Source organism: Anguilla anguilla, chromosome 8 (genome assembly GCF_013347855.1).
Source record: "Anguilla anguilla isolate fAngAng1 chromosome 8, fAngAng1.pri, whole genome shotgun sequence".
Lineage (NCBI taxonomy): Eukaryota > Metazoa > Chordata > Actinopteri > Anguilliformes > Anguillidae > Anguilla > Anguilla anguilla.
The window spans coordinates 52,732,487-52,757,726 of record NC_049208.1 but is presented as its reverse complement, the minus strand read 5'-3'; the positions used below and the strand labels follow the sequence as shown (position 1 = coordinate 52,757,726).

General features: G+C 45.3%; 3 protein-coding genes across 11 annotated transcripts in view; all 3 read left to right on the top strand.

Moving 5' to 3' along the window:
* Positions 1 to 25,240, top strand: part of LOC118232966 (BOLA class I histocompatibility antigen, alpha chain BL3-7-like) — a 115,583-nt gene that overhangs the window by 62,729 nt on the left and 27,614 nt on the right. The gene's annotated exons all lie outside the window — the stretch shown is intronic.
* Positions 1 to 25,240, top strand: part of LOC118232971 (popy class I histocompatibility antigen, alpha chain E-like) — a 99,591-nt gene that overhangs the window by 66,904 nt on the left and 7,447 nt on the right. For all 4 annotated transcript variants that reach the window (XM_035428262.1, XM_035428263.1, XM_035428260.1 and 1 more), the window contains exons 2-3: positions 11,311 to 11,571; positions 24,332 to 24,610. In XM_035428262.1, the coding sequence (XP_035284153.1) occupies positions 11,311 to 11,571; positions 24,332 to 24,610 (540 nt within the window). The remainder of the gene's footprint in view (positions 1 to 11,310; positions 11,572 to 24,331; positions 24,611 to 25,240) is intronic.
* Positions 7,521 to 25,240, top strand: part of LOC118232969 (major histocompatibility complex class I-related gene protein-like) — a 76,101-nt gene continuing 58,381 nt past the window's right edge. The window contains exon 1 of the mRNA XM_035428257.1: positions 7,521 to 7,660. Coding sequence (XP_035284148.1) covers positions 7,603 to 7,660 — 58 coding nt within the window. The 5' untranslated portion in view covers positions 7,521 to 7,602. The remainder of the gene's footprint in view (positions 7,661 to 25,240) is intronic.

The window sequence follows — 25,240 nt, the reverse complement described above, 5'->3', positions numbered from 1 at the left end:
GGAATTCTTTGGAGGGAAACAAGCGAGTCTGAAATTAGGAACCCTATTACACCTTTTACTCAAGCCAGGGCAAACTCAAATGGGAACTACACTCTACAAGTTCCATTAGAGTACAGTCTGGACACATGTGAACCACGGAAGTGACATTTATCAAAGTTCCATCATGTAAGCCGAAGTCTGAGTTTTCTGTATTCAGCAAAGAGGTTGGTGGGTAGATGCACAATGTGTGACCACAGAGGAAGAGTGTGTAGAAATCATTCAAATTTATCAATGACAGAAACTAACACTGGTATTCCATCAGTATTCAGCCATAATACGGAGTGCATCTGTGGCCTCTGAGGGTTTACTTAAATACAACAAAGTTTCTCATTGTAGTGGCACTCCTGCAATGCAGCCAATGCAGCCACTTGAGCCTTGAAGCTTGTTACAACCAAATGGCGCGTGATAAAAGATTCAGAGTCATTTGTTCGTTTTACTTTCAACTTGTACAATAATACGAGCAAAATAAAACGATACAGACAGTATGCTTGCTTGTTCGTAAACACGGTCAAAAACTATATTGCTTTATAGCTTGCAAAGCCCATTCTACGTCTTTGTTCAAAATGATCTAACGTAAAGTATAACGTAACACATTCTGGTGTTCTGGTATTACTTAAAGGGGGGTATTCTCAGTACAAAAAAAACAATTTTACAGTTATGCAAAGATATATATCTGTAATAAAATAATAATGTGAATGCTTACTATGTTGCAATAACCAAATTAAAATATTTATTTTGAAGGTTACACTCATATTTCCTCACTCAGAATTTGATTGATAATGCTGTTACTTTGGTGGAATTCAAAGATTTGGTTCAAATCACTGTAATAGAGATATGTGCATGTTTGTAATAACAGAACGAAACGATCTTTAGTCAGATTTTTTTCCCGCGTATTTGTCATGTTTCATCTGTTGTCCTTTATGTTTATACTGATCTGTTTATGTTGTCTCTTGGCTGGGCACTGAAGGATAAACATGCTTTCATCTAAAATATCTGATCGTCATATTTCTGGGGTTGTGTGAGTGTTGTTCTTATTCTAATTCAGATCTGGCTGAGCAACTGTGTCAGATTTTTTTTAATTTTAAACATTTTTAAAATAATAATGAAGCATTGATTTCAAGCCTGAAATCCGATGCACTATACAGAGATATAGCCGAACAGCTCATTTTTTAACCCCAGTCCCTGGGCAGGTGAATGCCCAGATGTTGCAGGTTGGGTGCCATCCTGCACTCCTACAGGCCATGAACGGGCAGGAGAATGGAGTATGAAAGAAAACAAGTGTAGCTGGGTGGTGAAGAAAAACCAAGTTTTATTTATGCACGTAAGGAGGTGGGTCAAAATGGGGTGGGGGTAGGTGTAAGAGATCACTGGAAATAATGCCCCCTTCTGTATGATGTTGCCTCTATTGTAGTTGATTTAACACTGCTGGGGTTGATTTAACACTGCTGGAGTTGATTTAACACTGCTGGAGTTGATTAACACTGCTGGGGTTGATTTAACACTGCTGGAGTTGATTTAACACTGCTGGAGTTGATTAACACTGCTGGGGTTGATTTAGCACTGCTGGAGTTGATTTAACACTGCTGGGGTTGATTTAACACTGCTGGGGTTGATTCAGCACTGTTGTGGTTGATTTAACACTGCTGGGGTTGATTTAGCACTGCTGGAGTTGATTTAACACTGCTGGGGTTGATTTAGCACTGCTGGAGTTGAATTACACTGCTGGGGTTGATTTAGCACTGCTGGGGTTGATTTAGCACTGCTGGGGTTGATTCAGCACTGCTGGGGTTGATTTAGCACTGCTGTTGTTGATTTAACACTGCTGGGGTTGATTTAGCACTGCTGGAGTTGATTTAACACTGCTGGGGTTGATTTAGCACTGCTGGAGTTGATTTAACACTGCTGGGGTTGATTTAGCACTGCTGTGGTTGATTTAGCACTGCTGGGGTTGATTCAGCACTGCTGGGGTTGATTTAGCACTGCTGGAGTTGATTTAACACTGCTGGGGTTGATTCAACACTGCTGGGTTTGATTTAGCACTGCTGGGGTTGATTTAACACTGCTGCTGATTATGTGACATTTTTAGTGTGCAGGTCAAGGGGAGCAGCTGCTTACTTTCATCATTCAACTACAATTAAGAGTAGGAACGCAAACAAACAGCAGGACTTCTGCTGTTGATATTGTAAATATAGCTTTTTATGATGTAATTTTATTCCGGTTTTCTGTTATGCTGATACATATGCATACATGTATGAAGGTGTTAAGATTTTCTGGAATAAAATTTACATTTGGAAGTGTCTTGTGCCTTTCTTGCTTCTTCATTACATTACATTACAGGTATTTAGCAGACTTATCCAGAGCAACTTACACAACTTTTACATACAGTTGAGGCCAAGGGAGGTGCTAGGGAGAGTTTTAGACCCAAAGCCTCCTGGGAGTATGTCCCCAGTGCGAAGCCTTTGCTCCAGGCTCCTTCAGGCATTACATTACATTACATTACATTACATTACATTACCTTACAGGCATTTAGCAGACGCTCTTATCCAGAGGGACTTACACAACTTTTACATAGCATTTTACATTGTATCCATTTATACGGCTGGATATATACACTGAAGCAATTCCGGTTAAGTACCTTGCTCAAGGGTACAACGGCAGTGTCCTTACCTGGGAATCGAACCTGCGACCTTTCGGTTACAAGCCCAGTTCCCTACCCTCTGTGCTACACACCGTCCTCCCTCACAGGGCACAGGGCAGCTCTCCCAGAGTGCCGTGCGGCGGCCAGGCTCCGGTCTCACGACGCTGCCTCCTGCCGTACTCCCTCCTCCGAGGCTGGCCGGCCGGCCGGACCGCGCTCTTCCCAGAGAGGGCTCGGTTCCGTGGACCGGGCCCACCTGCCGCGTCCTTCCCAGGGCCCGCGGCCGGAGATGGTTTCTATGGCTACCCCGCTGACCTCTCCTTTTCGGCACGGAGGATGGGACGGACGCTGAACGGTCGCGTGTGGTCACTCGTACGATTCAGGAATATTGAACAAACAACCTGTACGAAGTGCTGCACAAGTGTAAACGCTCTGCCTGTTCGCCGATGTCGCGCGGTGCCAAGGGAAGGTTTTAGACCCAAAGCGCCACGCCAGCGTAGGCAGCAGGCTGGCAGGGACCCACAGCAGTCGCTTTGAAGAGAGTTCTCCCCCAAAAACTTAGTTATGCTGTGCCGTCTCACACCGGACGGTGTCGGGGGAAAATGTTTTTTTTTTTTACTCTTGGGAAGCCCTCAGCCAAAAGGAGCGCGTTTCCCCAGGTTACTTCTCTCAAGCTCTCTCTTCCGGAAGGTTCTGCTCCCATCACAGTGATATCAGCGAGGTGAGAGCCTGCCGCACAGGGCCACCCTGCCCGACTGTTCTGTCCAGTGTGGACCATCCCAAAACCAGGGCCACCCTGCCCAACTGCTCTGTCCAGTGTGGACCATCCCAAAACCAGGGCCACCCTGCCCGACTGTTCTGTCCAGGGTGGACCATCCCAAAACCAGCGCCACCCTGCCCGACTGTTCTGTCCAGTGTGGACCATCCCAAAACCAGGGCCACCCTGCCCGACTGTTCTGTCCAGTGTGGACCATCCCAAAACCAGGGCCACCCTGCCCGACTGCTCTGTCCAGTGTGGACCATCCCAAAACCAGCGCCACCCTGCCCGACTGTTCTGTCCAGTGTGGACCATCCCAAAACCAGGGCCACCCTGCCCGACTGTTCTGTCCAGTGTGGACCATCCCAAAACCAGGGCCACCCTGCCCGACTGTTCTGTCCAGGGTGGACCATCCCAAAACCAGCGCCACCCTGCCCGACTGTTCTGTCCAGTGTGGACCATCCCAAAACCAGGGCCACCCTGCCCGACTGCTCTGTCCAGTGTGGACCATCCCAAAACCAGCGCCACCCTGCCCGACTGTTCTGTCCAGTGTGGACCATCCCAAAACCAGGGCCACCCTGCCCGACTGTTCTGTCCAGTGTGGACCATCCCAAAACCCCAGTTACTGTTAGGCTCTGCGATACATTTAAATCCTACAGTTTGCCCACTCAGGGCAGTGTGTCGATAAAGACGGGACAGTCTGCCCCTCAGCCCCGACTCTCACACAAGCACTCCGCGAACGTGCGATGACTGCGACACCGCAGGAGCAAAGCGCAGTGAAAGCGGCGAAGACGACGCCTCCATCTCACGCAGTGGATTTACGCGCCGTACTGCAGCTCTCTGCCCAGCCACAGCGTGTGCTGAGCTATGAGCCCCACACAGCGCATGAGTGTGCCGGGGACCCAATCAGCTGCAGGCCAGCTGCACCCACCGAACTGCATTCATGTAGGTCATTGGCTGCGCCACAGTCACGTGACCGCGTGGGAACAGGATCGCGGCCTGGCTGCTTGCATCAAGGAAAGTTTGAACAAGACAGCAACAGTAACTATGGGCGGATTGGGGGGGCTTGGGGGGGAGTGTCATATAACAACGCTTATGTTGGTTTTCGTTCCAACCACAATTGCAATCCCAGAATTATAAGTAGCTGTTCATTTTCCTTAATTAGCTACTTTTTAGAGGAATTGTTTACCCTCTGCAGCCACATTGTGTTGGAAATAGCTATGCATGCCATGAAGAATAGAATTCCCATGTTTGTATTATGCTATATTGCAAACAATGACATAAAAACATGAAAGAATGAGGTTAATCTATAGGTGAACACATGTTTAAATTCTTACATTTTTTTAAAACCTGTTAACACATTTCAAGTTTGGCATCTTGTCATTTGGTTTGTCTTTGAATTCTCCAGTATCTTCCAGATGGTTAGTTTCAGTGTTCAGGTGCCCACACTTTCACCAATTAGAGCCTGTTGATTCACCTCAGTCTTTAATTTTTATCAGTTAAATATAATTTACCTCATTTTATGCAATTAGATATGTGCAATATAACCCAATAAGCACGATGTGAACATGGAAATTATATTCTTCATGGCATGAATGCTGACAGAATGTGGCTTAAGAGGGTAAATAAGCCCTCTAATATAAAAAGTACCTAATTTTAACAGCTTGTTAAAATTGTGGTTAAAATCTCAGATTGCAATTGTGGTTGGAACAAAAACCAGTCAATGCCAATGATGCCAATAAACACCAAAAATCAGGAACAGGATTTAAACATTTTAATAAATGCAATGAGTCATTGTATTGACCATCTCACTTCCTGGTTACTTCAGCTGCTGTTTTGTGAAGAGAAGAATGAGAGCGTTGCCATCTATTAGAAATTAGTCTATAAATGTCTAAAAATGCCTGTAATGTAATGTAGTCATTTCTGGGAATCTGGAGCTGGGCGCGGAGTGCGGTATCGTTGCAGCCACTAGAGAGCGCTGTGACACTGCAAATCTCTCACTGCGTCTGTTTGCCTTCCTGGTTACACTCCGGGACTTTCCAGTCAGGACTGCCGCCCCACCAAACAACATCACCATGACTGTCCCTGCCCACATTCGCCCTGTTCGCCCAGCAGAACAACACAAACTGGGAGTTTAGAGAAATTCCGGCGCTGAGTGTGGCGAACCCTACAGACACCAAGTACAGATCAATGTGAAAAACTTAAGCTGTGTTATGTGAGCAAGAAACATTGTGACAGTTTTGCAGGTTTGAAAGGGAACTTACGTTGCGCTGAAATATAAATTTTTCAGCACAAATAAAATCATATGTATGTACTTTATGAATAATTAATGAATGGAAAATTCCTGCTGAAATGATAGCATGTCAGAACTCAGCAGAAGGGGTTGACACATAACAGGAGCAGACGTACTTGTGTATGGTGCAGTAACTGTGTCTGTGTGTCTGCCATCTCATCACTCGAAGGCTGACACAAAATGGCCGCTCCAAGCAATAGGACCGGTATGGGTGGAGTCTACCTGAGTAACATCACCGTGTGTGTATGTGCGCATGTGGGTGTGTGTGTATTCACATCAGGTACTTTCCTGAACCCATATTTTTATTGCGTTATTATTCTGAAGGCATTTCCTGCATTTGGTCTTGCATTCTTTATCTATGTGTGTGTGTGTGCGTGTTTGTATTTGTGTGTGTGTGTGTTCATGTATGTGTGTCTGTGAGTGTGTTTGTATTTGTGTGTGTGTGTGTGTGATTATGTATGTGTGTCTGTGTGTGTTTGTGTGTGTGTGTTACAAATATTTTCATTTGTGCATGTTGTAAGGTAATCGATGCATGGTGAGGTAATCGGTGCGTGTTCACCCTTATTTTCCACAAGCAGCTTTTGGATCTTGTCTCATCCTCAGATGTCCTCTGTCCCGCCACGCTTCCCTGACAGGACGCTGTTTGGGCGCCGTGTCGTTTGAGACGGTGGGGGGGGGGGGGGGGGGGGGGGGGGCCCAAGCGCATTATTGCTGACCGACTCTGAGGACGACGCTCTGAAGTGAAACTCACTCAGCTTCGGTGTCCTCGTCTCCACTCACGTAACACATGTCCCTCTATGACCCCTGACCTTTGACACCTGTGCTCAGGATGATGAGGTTGACCTTACAGGGCACTGATTCTCTCAGGGTTATCCACAGCAGTGTCTCCTCTAGACCAACTCCAGACTCAGACTCCTCTTTTAATGCCCAAACTCCCCTTACAATGGCCTTTGGTTACTTTTCAGAAACTGCCACATGTCAAAAACAGTCATGGCTTCTCATGGGCTGGGTTGCTGCAGTAGTCATTTTAAACGCTGATTTCATTCATCCCCCTGTGAATCAATTATTACTCATGTCTTTTAAAAACACAGGGTTTTTTTACATCAGCTTTTGATACTCTTAAATTGACTTTAGAGTTGAAGTAATTTATTTCTACAGTTTGTTTATGCCTCCATATTTTATTTCAGTTTGCGTTGTTTTGCCTCCTAATGCACAATCAAACTCACCTTCCACCAGCTTTGCTTCTGACTCATTTTCCATTTATTTTTGTTCTGTTGCCCTTTTCTTCCAGCAGAAGCACCTTCAGATTGAAGTGTGAAAATTAGAACATAATTAAAGTGCACAAGCCCTGTAAAGACGTGTCACTCTCAGGTGGGGAAACATGGCTTTTATAGAATGTCTGTTAACTGTCTGTGGTTTTGATTTTATACATTTTGTTTTCACTACAGCAATAACAACAGTAATGACAACAACAACAACAACAACAACAATAATAATAACAACATTTATTTATTTATTTATTTATTTATTTATTTATTTATTTATTTATTATTCCATGGTGTGAACCGCAGCTGATATAAATTGTCTAATGCACTGCATGGTACGTCACCGTCAGTCACAAGTTCGCACATCAGAGTGCTTTACTTTCAGTTTCGTACATTAACCTTCTGTCCTCGATTCTTCCTAAATGCTGATGACGGTTGCTCTCTCCTTTTTTACTATTGGTCGAAAGCGACTCCTTCAGCCAACCATTTTATTCCCAGCGCAAATTATTTACGGAGATGTTGGACACCACAGGACATTCGACGGTAACCACGGCAGGAGTGCTGAAGTGCCCTTCTACAGTTACACTTGTATTAAAATTCCGACGACAAAATGAACAAGCTGGTGCCCCTGGCGCTGGTGCTGTGTTTCATCCACGCGGCTTCCGCAGGTAAGATTGAGTGGAGGAGATGATTTTCAATGTATTTTGTGAAGAAAGGGTATTTTGTCGAAATACATTTTTTTTTAAATGTGATTTCCGTTTAGGCTATTCTGAGGTGACAAACCGATAAATATATTCGTCCAGTGGAAATTATTTACTTTAAAATGTATTTTCTTTACTTTCATTTTGTAATATTGTAGTTTTAACAGTTATTATCAAGTGTCGCACTTCACGAGCCACGCAGGAACAGGTCCGTAGAAACCCGGTCAGTTTTCGCTCAACGCAGTAAAAGCAGCCGGAAAACGCGTCTGTTTTGTGAACTATCTGTGACTATTTTGTGGCTGTATTTCGGGGTCAGTTAAAAAAATCTGATAAAATTGTGCCCTTCAAAACACGAAGTTCGGATTAAGAGGTAACTTTTAGCCTATTCTTTAAAAACACGCGACAGCCTATTGATTCACCTCAGTCTTTAATTTGATCCGTTAAAAATAATTTAGGCTGCCTCTTTTTATGTTTTTTTATGTTAGCGATATATGACAATAAGCGCAATATGAACATGTTAATTTTATTCTTCCTGGCTTGCATAGCTATTTCTGGCGTAATGTGGCTGACGAGAGTAAATAACCCCTCTACACTCAAAATGCACCTAATTAATTAAAATGTACAGCTTATTAAAATTTTGGGATTACAGTTGTGGTTGTAATGAAAACCAGCAGACGAAAGGGGCCCCCAGGACCGAGTTTGGGAACCACTGATTTAAGTCGATAACCTTCGCCAACAATATTAATATCAATAATAATATTTATTATTATTATTATTATTATTATTATTATTACTACAGTTCTTAGTGTAATGATAGCGTTTTATTATTTGCTAGACCTACATCGTATTGGAGCTTGTCTTTGATATAATGCAAGTAGCATTATAAAAAATGACTTTTGAAAGGTACAGCCAAAAAAACATGTTTGTTTTTGAATCTGCGCAATTTCATACCCAATAGGTACCGAGATGTTTGAATCTCTTCAGTTTTTCCTCGGTTTTATTTGACTCGCTGGCTATTTTAATATCTTTCCCTGTTTATAGCCTGTGAAGAAGCAAATAAATGAAAGATTGTAGCTACTGGCTGTTTAGTGCCAGATGCCCCAATTTTCTTTACCGCCATGGCTCATAGAAGTCCTCGCGTAAAGATCAGCGGTTTGAAAAGAGCAGCAGTTCTCCTCTGCCCCTTGCTCCTGGCAGCGGGAGCCACAGGACTGGCTGATCTCCCTGCCCGCTGGCTTCGCTGGGTCAGCTCCGCTGGGTCCCCCTGCCTGGCAATATTCTGCCACAAGAGGGCGCCATCTGCCCGTGAAATTAAAGCCAGTTATTTTGCGCATTTTGGTTAAGTGCATAATATGCGATAATTAATTCTCATTTACGGTATCCCTCTGTCACCTCAGGGGCTTCATACTCGTTAGAATTACAATACCTGTGTTTTTTTGTCTTCATCTGTTTCTAGAAATTGAATTGTGTGTGTGCGACTGTGTGTTTTATAGAGGGTTGTTTACTTCCCTGTCCCACCCTCCCTCCTGACCCTTCTGTTCTGTCTGTACCTGTATGCTCTTGGTTGGTTCATTTTGTGGATTGTGGTGGATTGCTGCATTGTCTGTGCATGTTCTTGTGAGTCTGTGCACATGTGCTAGTTTTTAGGCTGGGGGTTTTTGTATGTTTTACTGAGTGGATGTGCTTGTTTTTGGGGGGTTTCGTTAGTTTTACTGAAAGGATGTACTTGTATTTGGGGGGTTTGTCTGTTGTACTGAGTGGATGTGCTAGTGTCTGGGTTTTTATGATTTACTAAGAGGATGTGCTTATTTTGAGGGTTTTTTTCTGTTTTACTGAAAGGATACTTGTTTTTGGGTGCTTTGTGTGTTTTACTGAGTGGATGTGCTTGTTTTTGGGGGTTTTGCCTGTTTCACTGAGTGGATGTGCTTGTTTTTGGGGGTTTTGCCTGTTTCACTGAGAGGATGTGCTTGTTTTTTGGGGTTTTGCCTGTTTCTCTGAGAGGAAAGAACGGTCAGCTCATGACAGCGCAGTTTTGAGACGCACCTCAGACACAGAGCTGCTGATTGGCTCCCCAGGCTGTTCTGTGGTTTCCTTGCTTGTCGCCAACAGAAAGTCTAATGTGGTCCCCACTCAGTGATGTGGGGTACACTGCTACACCAGGGGGTCACTGCAGACCCTACAACCGGGAGTTTGGAAATGAGAGGGAGAGAGAGACAGTGAGGTCTGAGATACAGGGCCTGAATTATTCTGTTAGTTTCATTTTGTGTGAAGAAGGAAGCTGAAAAATAGTAATAATTGTGTTATTATATATATATTTTGTAACAAATTAAAAACAGGTACACCCTGACGGCCCCCCCCCCCCTTCTGTATGTATGGCCCTGTGTAGAGCAGCCAGCTCCGGAGCCGTATACTGGTCCCCTTGCCTGGGTGGGGGGGCACCCAGCTAAGTACCACCCCCCCCCCCCCCCATGGCACCTTCTGAGCTGGAATCCCGTCTCTGCTACCCTCTCTGCTTTCTACCTGCCTCAACAAAGCAACGAATGAAAGGAGGGTGCACTGGCCAATCTCCTACAGAACGATTAGGTCTAGTAAAACATAGATCACAATTAGTCAACCACAGTGCTGAGGTTTGCTTTTGCTTTTGATTAGACCCAAGTATTGTGTTTTAGTTGTGAGTCATTAGGGCCAAATAATGAACTAGAAACCTCTTACTTTCAGTTTCCTGACCGAACCTTCTAATCTCTGATCTACCCAGAGGCTTATGATGCTTCCTCTCCTATTGGTCGAGAGAAAACTCTCTCAGCCAATCAGATTATTGTGTGCTCTGCAGTCTCACAGAGCTGTAGACAGTGGCAGTAGTGGTGAGGAAGTGTTTGGTTTGAGGTGTTCGTGCAGAGCAGTGATGGTGTGGGCTGTGGAGCTGCTGGTGCTTTTAGCCTCTCTGGCACTGTTTTGAGATTCAAGAGATGTAATCTGATGAGCCTGTGAACAAATGTAGTGTGAGCAGGAGAAGTTTTTATTTATTCATTAACCCTTCTATAGACAGGGTAGGTTGACTGAGCACACATGGTCATTTACAGCAGCCCTGTTAACACTCCTCCAAGGAGTCTAACTTCCATGTCTTTGGATTTTTAAAAACCTGAGTATTGTTATATTGTCTGAGAAATATTTCTGATTCCCTTTCCTTTGTGTCTGAGTCAGTAGACCCTATCTGAGATATATTTGATTGAGAGAGTTATTTTCACTGCATAAATCTTTTAAATTTGATTTCTGTCATCTAGAAGTGGTCCTGTATAACACCTCTAAGGAGTGTCTGTTATTTTTCTATTCAAATATAATAGTTGCTTCATAAAATGATATTTGTGTTTGTATGAGAGAGAGCAAGAGAGAAAGAGAACTTGACAGTCATGCACTTTGCATACACTATTGATGTACTGTACATTCATTACATTACATTAATACATTAATACATTCATGTTGATCTATAATTTCTAATTCAAGTAAGTGTGTGTATTTGGAGTGTGTAGACTAATTGTGTATACGGTGTATGCGTTTATGTACTGTACACTGTTGAGCTGTAATTCCTGCAGTTCTGACAAATGTGTTTCTGTCCACAGCCTCTCACTCTCTGAAGTACTTCTACACTGCTGTCACAGCCGGTGTTGACTTCCCAGAGTTCACCATCGTGGGTTTGGTGGATGATGAGCAGTTTGTGCACTATGACAGCAACATCAGGAGGATGATCCCCAAGACTGAGTGGATAAACAAGAATGAGAGAGCAGATTACTGGGACAGAGAGAGTCAGAAACAAACTGGTCCACAGCAGACCTTCAAAGCCAATATTGGAATTCTGATGCAGCGTTTCAACCAGACTCAGGGTGAGTAAACTCACATGTGAACATACACACACACACACTCAGAATTTTGGTGTTGGACATGCACATATACCATTTCTGAACCTTCTGACACATTCTTACGTGCAGAGGAGAGCAGTGTCTGTCAACCAATTTTCTAATTAAATCATATCTTTACAACCTCTACACATAATAAACTGTCCTAAAGTGCATGCCCTTCCATATAATGACCTTAGAATGTGATGCAGTACACTTTAATTAACATTATAGATCCCACAGAAAGTGAAATTGAAAATGAATGATATTCAGCAGCTGGTAAGTGAAAGGGAAGTTTTTTTTACCAGCTCCTTATGTGAAAGCAGAGAACATCTGAAGAGCTGATCACCAAAGCAAGCATTTATAGCTGTGATGTCATCTGGCTCCTTGTAATATAAAAATGTTTTCAGGAGTTTTCTATTGATACACATTGTACTGAGAGTGAATTGAACCAATCGTTTAGTTTTACTTTAGAGGGCAAATCCTGTGATTGGTTCATTACATTACACTGCAAGCAATCATCTGGCAGGTGCTCTTATCCAGAGCGATGGACAGTAGTAGAGAACTGTGCTGTCCCTAGCCTTTGAGGGGCCCTAAACATGGTTTGAGTTTGGGGTCTCCAACCCACCCCCTCATTAATAATATATTAGAGGGCCCCCTGGTGGTCACAGGGCAGACGCTTATGTCACTTGTTCAGTCAGCCCGGTTCTGGTGGAAAACATCAGTGTTGCTCTCAGGAACACAGAAACACAACATCAAACAATCCAGCTTCACTCTTCCATGTCTGTGTTCGGGAGTCTGCAGTAAACTTACTGTTCAGCTGGATCACTCCATCATTCCCTGGGCCCTGGTGCAGAATCTCTGTTCTGTCCTCTGGATGTGCCTGAAATATGGCTGATGTAGAGCTGATTTAGTCAGTTAAAGTTTAGTAAATACCAGAGTATCATATCAATTCTGATATTATTATTCCCTATTTCCAACTGGAAATCAACATAGTGATCTTCACTGACATCAAATCAATGATTTGTGTAACTTAAAAACAAGCTAACTTGATTTCATCTGGGTTCTAAAACAGCTGGTGTACGGAGTTGCAACAACAAACTCAAGATCAAGGTACTTTATTGCCATTTCAGTAAAAACTGAGAGGGATTTTTCACAGTGCAGCTCAAAAGAGAAGACAAACACAATCACACAATTCACATACAATACATACCATCACATAATAATCGAAGTAGTCCCAAGATTACCAGAGAATTCAAAAAAATTAAAATAAATGATAAAATTAAACAGTTATAATAATAATAAGAAGAAAAATGTCCAATGAAATAAAATAAATAAAATAAAATAAAATAAAATCCAATTAAGTGCAGTTTGTCTGCCTATTTGTTTGATGGTAGGACAACCTTTTTTGAGGTTAAAAACTGTATGGCTAGACGATGTGTGCTATTAGATTAACGAGAGGTAGGGCAGTGAAGATTATCCCAGAATAAAATTTTTTAATTTAAATGAGAAATAAATGACAAAAGTTTAAGAATAATAATAATAATAACAATAATAATAATAATAATAATGTTCAATGAAACAAAACAAAATCTAAATTTTTTAAAAAGTTTACGCCAATCTGATGCTGGAACAAACTTTGTTGAGGTTACTGCATGGCTAGAGGATGTGTGCTATTAGATAAATGAGAGGTAGGGCAGTGAATGCTCCTCAGTCTCTCATTAGAATGAAGGGGCTTGAAGAGGTGGTTTGCAGGGTGAGAGGTGTCAGTTTGAATTTTATGAGCTTTCTAAAGCAATCTGCTGTGATGATATATACAACTGAGGAGAGATCTAATCCAGTGATTTTAGACGCCATGCACACCACACTTCCAAGCTGCTTCCTTTCCTGTGCTGTTGTGTAGCCGTACCAGACAGAGATAGAAAAAACTCAGCACACTTTCAACGACTGCCCCATAACAGTGTAGCATCACCTCCCTGCAGTGGTGGGCCGTCGGGGCCAGCAAGGCCTTCTCTGCTGGCCTAGAGATTGTCAGAATCAGAAAATTAAATTTTTTGAATTTAATATATATTTTCATTAATGCTATATGTATTTTACAGAGGTCGTTCCCATCAGTATATTAACGTCTTTCATTGCTACTCTCTCCCTCAGTTGCGCTCCTTCCAGTGCAGCTCATATGATTTAGAGCTTTTATCCAATCAGATTTTCCACCTGTGCTGTCTCTGGGTGAAAAATCTACCCTGAGGCCTTCAGAATATTGAGTGAATCCCCTCTGCTGTTGAACCAAATGGGGGACGATTTTGTTGGTTGTCATGTTTTTTAACCAATCATATTTCGAGTTTGCCATGTTGGGCGTATTCTTTGACACGCTGGAGCCTTCTAGCTGGCCTTCCAATTAGGTTGCCTAGCCGCCTACATCAGCATTTTCGTGTGGTGTGGTCGAAGGGCCAGTTAGAGGGTATGTGCTGACATCACTTTCCCACCAGAATACGAACCCCTCAGTCGGACTGAGTGGCAAAACATGCTGCTGCAACATGGCTAGGGAGAACTGCGAAACTGGGAGAAAACAAACGATTATCAAAACAAAATTAAAGGCAGATGGAATCGACAGTGATCCTTACAACTTACCGGCGACTGGTGAGCTGAAAATTGGTGGGGCGCAAAACTTTCCTTTAAACTAATCATTGATCTCAACCTGTTTTATTATCAAGCGTGCACACGGTCAGCCAGAGAGATGCTTCCAATACGCATGTGAGGGTTCACTTCAGCAGAGACAAAGGTCTCCCTGCATGTCTCTCACTCTCTTGACCTGTTAATGCAAAGAGAAGCAAAAATATCTCCTGCAGTGTGGATTCATGATCTGGCCAGTCGACTCCAGACAGTTTGGGTTGTACCCATAACATGTGGCAGATGGAAGCTGGGTGCTCCTGGTGACCTCTGTCAGTAATGGGCACATGTGGATTTATCTAATCAAGCATCACCTCTACTGGATGAAGGCTGCTGACTGTTTAGAACTGAATTAGCTTCAGGATGAAGTCACACATGATGCTGAATTGATAAGTGTGTGAGAGGCCGCTGCTGGATCTGCAGGCTTAAAGCTGCCCGTGGCTGGAGAGCTGGTGCTCCTGTGAGCTGGAGACTCTGCAGCCGTTTCTCTACAGAAACCTGCAGCTTTGTTCAGAGTCTCTGGCTGCCTGTGCCCACTCAGCCCTGCTGGCCCCGACCACAGTCTCTTTCATCCAATCACTGAGCTGTTTTCCACAGCCTCCATCTACTGAGCCGTATTCCACAATCCCCGTCGTCCAATCACTGAGCCATATTTCCCTCTCCCTGCTGAGGTCACATTGGAACTCCTGACTCCTGCTGAATGCTGATATAGCTGAGCCAATCAAATCCTCCACTGTGGATTTTAAAGCTCTCTATCGCTGAGAAAAACATCAGGGGGCCGTATGTATCTGTGTCGCTCTTTGTGCCGTGAGCAAGGCTGTTATCTTCTACAATCATCCCTTCAGCTGAAGAGCTCAAAACCTCCTTCTGCAGCTCCTCTGTTACTCCAGACCTCACCTGTGACAGGTGCCTCTCCACCCTGACTGCAGGATCCTCACAGGCTTTCCCACGCATGCAGGCCTGTTCATTCTGAGCTCTGTTTTCATAAGATGGAGTCCTCTGTCCTCATCAGCATTTCCATGTGTTTGCTCAGATGACATCATTGTACATGTGCCCTGCCCCCATAATGAACACAGGCCCTCACACACCACAGCCCCCCCCCTCAATGATGGACAGTGTGTCTCAGCAGCACCCAGAGTTGGGTTTGCTCGCTCCTGTTTGTCTGCTCGGGGGCACTGGCTCCAGTCCAATATGGCCGCCTTCCACCACCTCCCCGAGCCTTCAGCTGCAGCACAGCGGACTTCCTGTTACTTTTTGGGAAGGACAGCTCACCTGCCCCCAACCCCTCCCACCCTGTTCCTCCACCGCAGCTGCTGGAGAGGGACACTCTGGGTTTGGACCCCGGCAGCCGCTGGAGAGGGACTCTCTCTGGATTTGGACCCCAGCCTGGGCTGAAGTAGTGTGGGCACTGAAATGCCAAACTGACCACCCACCCCCCCACCCAAATATCCGGCCCACTTTAGCCTCCCCAGCCCCACTTTGGGCGGGGCGTGTCACGCCCCTGTCATGGCCGTCGGTGTCGTTCTGTCCCGTTTGCACCCCTGGGTGTTACCCCCTGCAGAGCAGAGGCGCTGGTTTAGGGAGCTGGAGGCGCTCTTGCGTCTCTGTGTGTGAGGGGGGCTTCTGTACCTGTAGCTGTACCTGTACCTTCACCACAGTTTCAATTAAAGAAGCTGCAGTATTTTACTGTGCAGCTGTGAATATATTTCTCATTATATTTCCCTGCTTGCAATAAATTGCAGTATATTCCATCTCCATGAGGGTGGTCTCATTCACTTGCTAAGCCCCTCTGCCTTAGAACTTTATTCGCCTGCTACATGCCACCTAGCTCCATCCCCTGTCCCTATTCCCACCCCATCTCCCCAGCTCCACCCCCCTCTCCAGCTGATAGAGTGCTTTCAGCAGCTCCAGGGGGATTGTGGGTAGGACGTCTCCTCGCAGCTCTGAGTGCTGACCTCATTGGCAGAGGCTATTAAAGGTGCAGTGGGCCCGCGCGTGGGCGGGGCTTCCTGGCTGACGGACGGCTGCGCTGCTGTGGGTTTGTGTGCAGCTGTTCCCAGCGCGCAGGTCACCTGGGCGTGGCTGTGTTCATTCAGAGCCGCTGGGGCTGAGTGTGGAGCGTCCGCACCCTGGGGAGCTGGGATGTGAATCTGCAGCGGTAAAACTGCCCCTCTGCCCTCGCCCCCCCCCCCCCCGCTGCCCCCACCCCTCGCCCTCCCCCCCCGCTGCCCCCACCCCTCTTCACTGGCCGACCCCCCCTAGGCAGCGTTACCAAGGGGACATCTGTAGTGAGCTCCATGGTGACCCCCACTGTCAGCCAATCTTAGTGCACCTGGGGATCAGCGTTCCAAGGGGTCAGATGCTCTCCCTGTGGGTTCAGTCTCCTCCAGAACCATGAGGAACATCCTGCTCAAACTCGTCCCCTGGTGGGGGGGTTCTCAGGCTGTCGCTACCGGCAACGGCCCCCGACTTCACCTCCAGTGCAGCTCCTTGGAAAGCATCTCCTGGCTTAAGGCTGCCCCCTTTCAGACAGCTAAGCTCAAAGCCCTGCTGCTTTACAGGGTAACTCCACCCCTTTACCCAGAGTGCCTGCTGATTGGAAGGGAGATGCAGCTGCCCCTGTGCAGGCTCCACCCCCCTATGGCTCATCAGCCGGTTCCACAGAGACATGTTACATCAGCTCCAGCGCCGTGTGAAACCGGGTTTGGACCGGGCTCACCGAGCCAAGGCTCTATCCACCGAGCTTTCAGACTGGACCCTCACCCGGCCTCTGAGCTCCAATCCCATTGGTCGGCTTCACTTTACATCAGCCTGGTATGGCTTCCATTAAGCTGGAGGGAGGCCTGTGATTGGTTAGCTGGGTCAGGGGAGTTCCGACACCACCGTGGCTAAACCAGCTGAACCCCCAAACCCCAGCACACCGGGCACCTCCATTAACCCTCCTCCACCTTCCGGTGCTGCTGGCCCCAGCTAAGCCTGAGGGGCCCCTCAGTCTACAGGCCCTCTGTGGCCTGTCTGAGGCCCTTGGCCCCCTGCTAGTTTAGGGGACTTTATTGCACCCCCTCCACTCCAGAACAGAGGAGCGTGTCCTGTAGGGGTGTGCAAGGGTAGTCGATTACACGGTTAACTGTGGGAGGTGCCAGTATTCGAACACTTAAACGACTGTTTGTGTATTCTGATATATGCGCATTGCATCATGGGACATCAGGGAAAACCAGTTTTTGATTCAGTATAGCGTCAAAAAAGAAGAGTCACGTGTGGCAATATTTTGACAACGAAAGAAAAACTGCCGTTGTGTGCAAGATCTGTAATGCCAAATTGAGTTATCATAGTTCAACCAGCACGATGCTGAATCACATGCGACTGAAGCATCCAGAAAAGTCTCCGGACCAAACAGAAGAACGCAAGCAAGTTCCTATAACTGCACTCACCAGCATAGCTCACAAATGCGACTGAGCTCGAGCAGAAAAAATAACAGAACTGATCGCTAAAATGTCAGCAAGGGACATGCTGCCACTCAGCTTTGTTGAATGCGAGGGTTTTTAGAGAACTCATGAAATACGTTGAACCAGATTATCAAGTCCCTTCCCGAAAAGCAATCACTACGAGGGTAGAACGGCAATACGAAACATTAGCTACTGCTACTAAAGCTAAGCTGCAAACAACATAACATGTTGCAATTACAACAGATGCATGGACTGCCTTAACAACGGAGTCATACATGACAATCATGTCATTACATTGATGACTGGAATTTGCAAAGGTTCGTCTTGCGAACCCGCTGTCTAGAAGAGCGACACACTGCACAAAATATAGCTGATCATCTCACAACCAGTGGCGGCGGCACGCTGTAGCACTGTGGACCGAGGCCCCCCCACTTTTTTCATTGGCCCACAATATTTGTTGAGAATGAAAATGTCTATTCATAATAACCAATAAAACACTATGCTCCCCATTGTCAAGCCTATGAGATAAACACAGCACACTTGTTGACCTATCAAAAACTGTAGCATCCACAGACTGAGCCAATCACAGCTGAACACAGCAGATCAGAAGACGTTGATGTTAGCAGCACCCACCGTGCGCGCGCTGACTGTACAGTTGTAGGTATACAGTCCTCCGGTATCGTTACAGTATAAATATCTTTGTTACAGTCGCAAACCTGCGAGATGTAAATAAATATTGAACCTGCTAGTAACCTATGAGTAATGTAAATGTCATAACAGTCCTCCCTTTTCCAGTTCGTGAAAAGAATTAGGACAGAGCTGTCGTCACCACCGGCACCCCAGCTGCCTGGTGAAGAATCAGAACTAACGTTCACAGCAGAGCCAGGGGTAGTTAGCGAGCTAGCTAATGTTAGCGAGCAGCAGCAGACCGAAGTTCGACAAAGAGACAGGTCAGACAATAACAGCATCCAGGGAGAGCCCACCACCACCAGAGAGGTAGAGAGAGACACACACAGAGGCCAACAGAGAGACAGAGACTGACAGAGAGGGAGAGGGACCGACAGGGATCAAGAGCAGGCCACAGAGCCCGACAGAGCCACACCCTCCACTCCCCCTTCGGATTTAGCCTCAGTACACGAACCGCCAACGTAGCCAAGTTTGCAACGGTATCCAGCTACCGTGAAAGCGGGTACGTCCCATAGTTTTGCAGCGCACTGGTACCATAAATTCAAATGGCTGGAATATAGTATTTCAAGAAATGCCATTTACTGTAAAATGCAGACATTTTGGACACGGGGACACAGCAGAGGACTCATTCCGATGTGGTTTTAGCGACTGGAAGTATGGCGTCAATTTAATGCCAATAATCAGCGCGAGCAGATACTCACTGCGCGAGCACAAAACCACTTTTGCGCGCGCAAATTTCAACACCGAGAGTAAAACAATGAAACAAATATTTCTCCTCGCTCGCGAAGAGCCACTTTCTCCTCGCGCGCGAGCAGAATTGATTTATGTCAGTGTGGGGGCGGGGATGGGGTGGAGACGTATGCTAATGTATTCACTAGTATGATTGGTCACTTTAAATAGGAAGCCCATACACTTCCTATGCCTTCTAACTGCAACGTTCTTGTTAGCTAAGGTAGGGACGATATGGAGACACAAGTTGCGAGTAGCCTATCAGAGACAATGCAGTGTCATTAAATGTTTATTAATATATGTAATTAAAGCCCCATTCAGATCAGATTTAGTGGGTAATACTTTGGTTAATGGAATGCCCATTGTTCTCTTGAAACCTAGCATTTATGTGGGTATTTAGTGGGTCGGTACCATTCACACACTAGTAATCATACGAGTGAATACATTAGCATAAGTCTCCACCCCATCCCCGCCCCCACACTGACAAAAATCAATTCTGCTCGCGCGAGGAGAAAGTGGCTCTTCGCGAGCGAGGAGAAATATTTTGCGAGCGAGTAGAACCAGCTCGCGCGCGGCTCATTGTTTTACTCTCGGTGTTGAAATTTGCGCGTGAAAGTGGTTTTGTGCTCGCGCAGTGAATATCTGCGCACCTGGCTGCTTGTTTTACTCGTGCAGTGAATATCTGCGCACCTGGCTGCTTGTTTTACTCAGGCAGTGAATATCTGCGCACATGGCTGCTTGTTTTACTCGTGCAGTGAATATCTGCGCATGCGGCTGCTTGTTTTACTCGCGCAGTGAATATCTGCGCATGGCTGCTTGTTTTACTCGAGCAGTGAATATCTGCGCATGGCTGCTTGTTTTACTCGAGCAGTGAATATCTGCGCATGCGGCTGCTTGTTTTACTCGTGCAGTGAATATCTGCGCACGCGGCTGCTTGTTTTACTCGCGCAGTGAATATCTGCGCATGCGGCTGCTTGTTTTACTCGCGCAGTGAATATCTGCGCACGCGGCTGCTTGTTTTACTCGCACAGTGAATATCTGCGCACGCGGCTGCTTGTTTTACTCGCGCAGTGAATATCTGCGCGCGCTGATTATTGGAATTAAATTGACGCCATATGGAAGCACGTTCAGCAGGCATGCCGCAGGCACCAGAGCAGTAAAACCCATTCTAACGCCCATTGTAAATATGACGGGTTCCGTCAATCCCAGTCAAACCATGGTACCGTGGTGCATCAATTAAATCCAGAGGCAATGAACTCTAGACTGATCGAAAGAAACCGAGACCATATTAAAGTGGTGCTCGATATCGTAACGCTTTGTGCTAGACAGAACATTGCACTTCGTGGACATCGGGAGGGCGAAGATGCACATAATATGGGCAATTTCCTCGAGATCTTTAAATTCATGTGCAAACACGATCCGTTGGTAATTTTACTGACTACGCTTCCCATGCACTCTTTTCTAGGAGATCCTGTGCATCCGGTTGTTGCTAAACGGAGAGTGCTTAACTAAATCGCCATCTCTATCACTCAACTTCTACATATTATTATTTTGTGTTGCAATAAAAACAATGATATTGATTACATTTGGGTTTTTGATTTGTGACATTATGCTGGTGCTGGTCTGTGCGGTTATTCTCATCTCTAAATAGCTCGTGTTTTTTTGACAGGTCATATAGCTCATTCAGGCTCAATGACAAATTGAATTACAATGACAAAGGATATCTCTGAGCACTCGTTTATGAAAATGACGTTATTACAATTAAGTCTACTTCTACCAGCGTATTGTCCTTAACTAAATTAATGCGACACTATCTCAATCTTAAATAATTTGGCCCACTCACAAATTATTGTGGCCCACCCACGATTTGAGTCCTGCTGCCGCTACTGCTCACAACAGCCACTGATGCATGGGGCTTGCAAAACAAAATGATAGCATGTGTTCACGACAATGCCAGTAATATGGTTTGAGCAAATGCTTTGTTGGAGTGGGAATCTGTGCCATGTTTCACCAACACTCTCTAGCTTGCTATTATTGACGGATTCAAGGCCGCTAGTATGAGTCGTCTGGTGGGAGCTTGCAGCAGATTAGTAAGCCACTTCCATCATAGCAGTGTAGCTACTAATGCACTGAAAGGGAAACCGCGACAGCAAAATCTACCTGAGCACAAACTAATCCAATGTTGCCGAACCCGTTGGAATTCCGTGTGTGAAATGTTTGAACGCATGCACGAGTAACGGCGGGCCGTCTCTGCTACCCTGTCTGACAGGAATGTGACCAAATTAACGGAGGTCAGAACGCTAGAGCTAACTGATGACAACTGGCAGACCATGGAAGACATGCTGCCTGTCCTGCGTATACTTAAATGTGCCACCACTGCTTTGTGCAGCGAGTCCAACGTCTGCATATCCATGGTCTGTCCTGTAACCAGCACTCTCCTACATAAGCACCTGAACACAGAAGATGGGGAATCTGTCAAAGTGACAAAGTTTAAAACCACGCTGGCAGAATCACTTCGTAGACGACTGGCCCCAGCTGATTCAGAGAGAGCAGGAAGATTAGCACTGCTTGCCACTGCTGTTGACCCCAGGCATAAACATCTCAGTTTCCTCGATCCAGTGGTAAAACAGAGTGTGAAGGAAAAACTTAGAGAGAAGTTCCATGCGCTCGCTGACCACAGCGATGAAGGTTCTGGAAGCGAGACCACCCCTGAAGACGAGCCGGCTCCAACAAGAGAAAAGATGATGACTGAAGATGCAATCGCCACTCTTTTCGGTAAAGTTTATGATGCAGAAGGGTCTGCCGGTCGGGATGAGTTGGAGCTTTTCACAACAGATCCTTGCATTCCGCTAGATGAAGATCCACTTTTGTGGTGGAGAGACGATGCAAAGCGGTACCCGAAACTAAGTCGCTTGGCACAGCATTATCTCTGTGTGCCTGCAACCTCAGTGCCCTCTGAAAGGGTATTTTCCACTGCTGGCATGACTGTCAACAGACTGAGAAGCAGACTTTCTCCTGAGCATGTGTATATGCTGTTGTTCTTAAATAAAAATATGTGACTGCTAACGTTACTACCGGTGGGCTACCGGTAATCGGGTGACTGCCCTAAAAAAGAGTGCATTCCATAGCTCTCCATAGTGACTGCTTGGTTTACAATAAGCCGATGAGTGACTTTGTTTTGTTTACGTGAAGCCAGCTATGATACTGGCTGCTACATCTTCCTTTACTTATGTAAAAGATAAGTGAAACCGGCCTTCAGTATAATAGGCTAAGACTAGAGTTTTTGTTTAGGAAGACATTTCTGTTTGGCTTTTAAGCTATAGATTGCATTATCTACCCACTTTTTTGCTAAAGGAGGCCTACAACTCATTGAGACACTGATATTAAAAAAATAATAATTTTAGAATTTAAGCGCCAGTTACGTAGCCTATGTTTGTGTATGTTATGAGTGACATGTAGGCTACACGTTGCCTATAATAAGATTATGTTTATATTGACATTCAATAAAGCCTTTCATTGATTTACATTACATTTTCTATTCCGAGGCTGCATTATTTCTTTATATTAAACTTCTGAAATTGATACAAGTATTTGGGAAATCAGCAAGTTAGTCCACAGATTTTACACAGACACGGTCACAGACGCTATACAATGGAAAGAAAATTGGGCAAAACAACAGGCCTGAACCCCCGAAGTAGGTTCTTCACCTAGTGGAGGAAACTGTAATTGCAGGGGGAAAATTAGTTTTCAACTTGAGAGACGTTGGTTTTGTCCAAAGTCTAATTAAACTATTTTCATGGTTAAACAAATATCTGTTCATTAACCCTTAAGAATATTCAAATATCAAAATTAGACAGAATCTACATCGCTAGTGTCCTGGAGGGAGAGGGGCGTGTCCTGGGGAGAGAGGGGTGGTCACAGGGGGAGAGGGGCGTGTTCGGGGAGAGAGGGGGGTGTCTCGGGGAGTGAGGGGCATGTCCCGGGGTGAGAGGGGCGTGTGCTGGGGAGAGAGGGGTGTGTTCTGGGGTGAGAGGAGTGTGTTCTGGGGGGGGGGGGGGGGGGGGGGAGTATGTTCTGGGGAGAGAGGAGCGTGTTCTGGGGAGAGAGGGTCGTGTCTGTGGGAGAGAGAAGCATGTCCTGGGGAGAGAGGAGCGTGTCCTGGAGAGAGAGGGGCATGTTCTGGGGAGAGAGGGGGGTGTCCTATGGAGAGAGGAGCGTGTCTTGGGGAGAGAGGGGCGTGTCTGTGGGAGAGAGGGGCGTGTTTTGCTTTTGGCAGAATGTTTAAGGCAGCTCATTGGTTCCCAGCAGCTGCAGTGAGATGAGTTGCACTGTTCTGTTGCAGCAGAATCCAGTTTGTGATTAATGTTGTGAGGATCAGATACTGGTGGTCTTTACACAAACCACAAATCTGCTCTTAGGAATATTCAGTTCTGCTTTAATGAACTTTTCTTAGATAGATTGAATCTGCAAATAATAGCCAGAGAATTTCAAAAACAACAGCAGAATTGCTTTGCTTACTTTCCCTGTTATCATTTAATCAAACTACTTTTACTTTTGTTGTTCTACAGTGATTGACATTCAGTCCGACTGATTGATTGATTGATTGATTGATTGATTGATTATTCATGGTGATTCTATTGCAGTCACAAGTGTAAGGTGGAAGGAGGGGCATCTTTATCTTTACTGTGGTTCAGAAGAAAGAGAGAGAACTGAATATTGTTGGGACAGACTGATAAGCTGCATTAGCTTTCTCCATGAAGTTCAGTTTGGGCCCCTTGGAACACACACACACACACACACACACACACACCTGGATACATGTTGCTAGAACAGCACATTCTGTAGAGAATTTATTGAGGAGATTAACTCCTGCCTGCACACCCATCCCTCCCTCTCTCTCTCTTCCTCACTCTCTCTCTCTGTCTTTCTCCCTCTCTACAATCATTTATAATTGTATGATCAGTTTGTAGAGGGAATCAGACTGCTGTGTGTGATGTGTGTGTGGGTGTGTATTAGATGTGTGCAGTGACAGTGTGTGTGTGTGTGATGTGTGCAGTGACAGTGTGTGTGTGTGTGTGTGTTTGTGTGTGGAGTGACAGCGTGTACGTGTGTGTGTGTGTGTGTGTTAGATGTATGCAGTGACAGTGTGTACGTGTGTGTGTGTGTGTGGGTGTGTGCATTAGTTGCGCATATTGACAGTGTGTGTTTTCTCTCTCCAGGTGTGCACACTTTCCAGTGGATGTTCGGCTGTGAGTGGGATGATGAGACCGGGGCCACAGGAGGGTTCAGTCAGTATGGGTACGACGGGGAAGACTTCATTACTTATGACCTGGAAAACCAGCGTTGCGTTGCATTGGCGCAGTCGGGATTTAGCATTGCACAAAAAAAGAATAATGACCCAGCTCGGCTTGAGCACTGGAAGTACTGCCTGACCCAGGAGTGCGTTGACGGGCTGAAGAAGTACGTGAGCTACGGGAGGAGCGCTCTGGAGAGGACAGGTACAGCAGCACTGAGAGCACAACTCTGCTGCTCTCCCATCATGTTAAACTCTTATGCAGCTCTAGCCTGGGAGGCTCAGTGGCAGCAGGAACGCATTCTCTGCACACAGGTCACATGGTACAGCTTTACTTCAATCGGCTGAGTAAAGCAAATCATATCTGTTACATGTGCTCTTTAAGGTTCAAAATCATTTTCTTCGGGAAAGTAAATTAACATCTGTCTAGAAACAGTCATATAAAAGCACAGTCTGTGCAAACACAGTCTAACAGCTGTAGTAATGTACTGAACACATTAAGATCTGAAACATTGACTCGTTTTACAATGAGGCATATAACAAATTGCAAGTCAAACACTAGTTAAAAGATGCAAATAAATATTTATTTTTACAAAACAAAGACTTTTACATAAGAAACAATAACAGTCCAAGGATTCTCACCAAAAAGAACAAAAACAATAGTCTAACAGAGCCCTGCTTTAGACTAAACATAACCTACAATTCTTAGTTAATGAAACTACTAAAACATTTAAATTAATTACAACTAAAATACTGAAAATATGCATTGTTTCCACACGTAATGGGCTACATGAATTAAAATGTTTATTGATCTCCATCTCGACCGGTTTTTGGT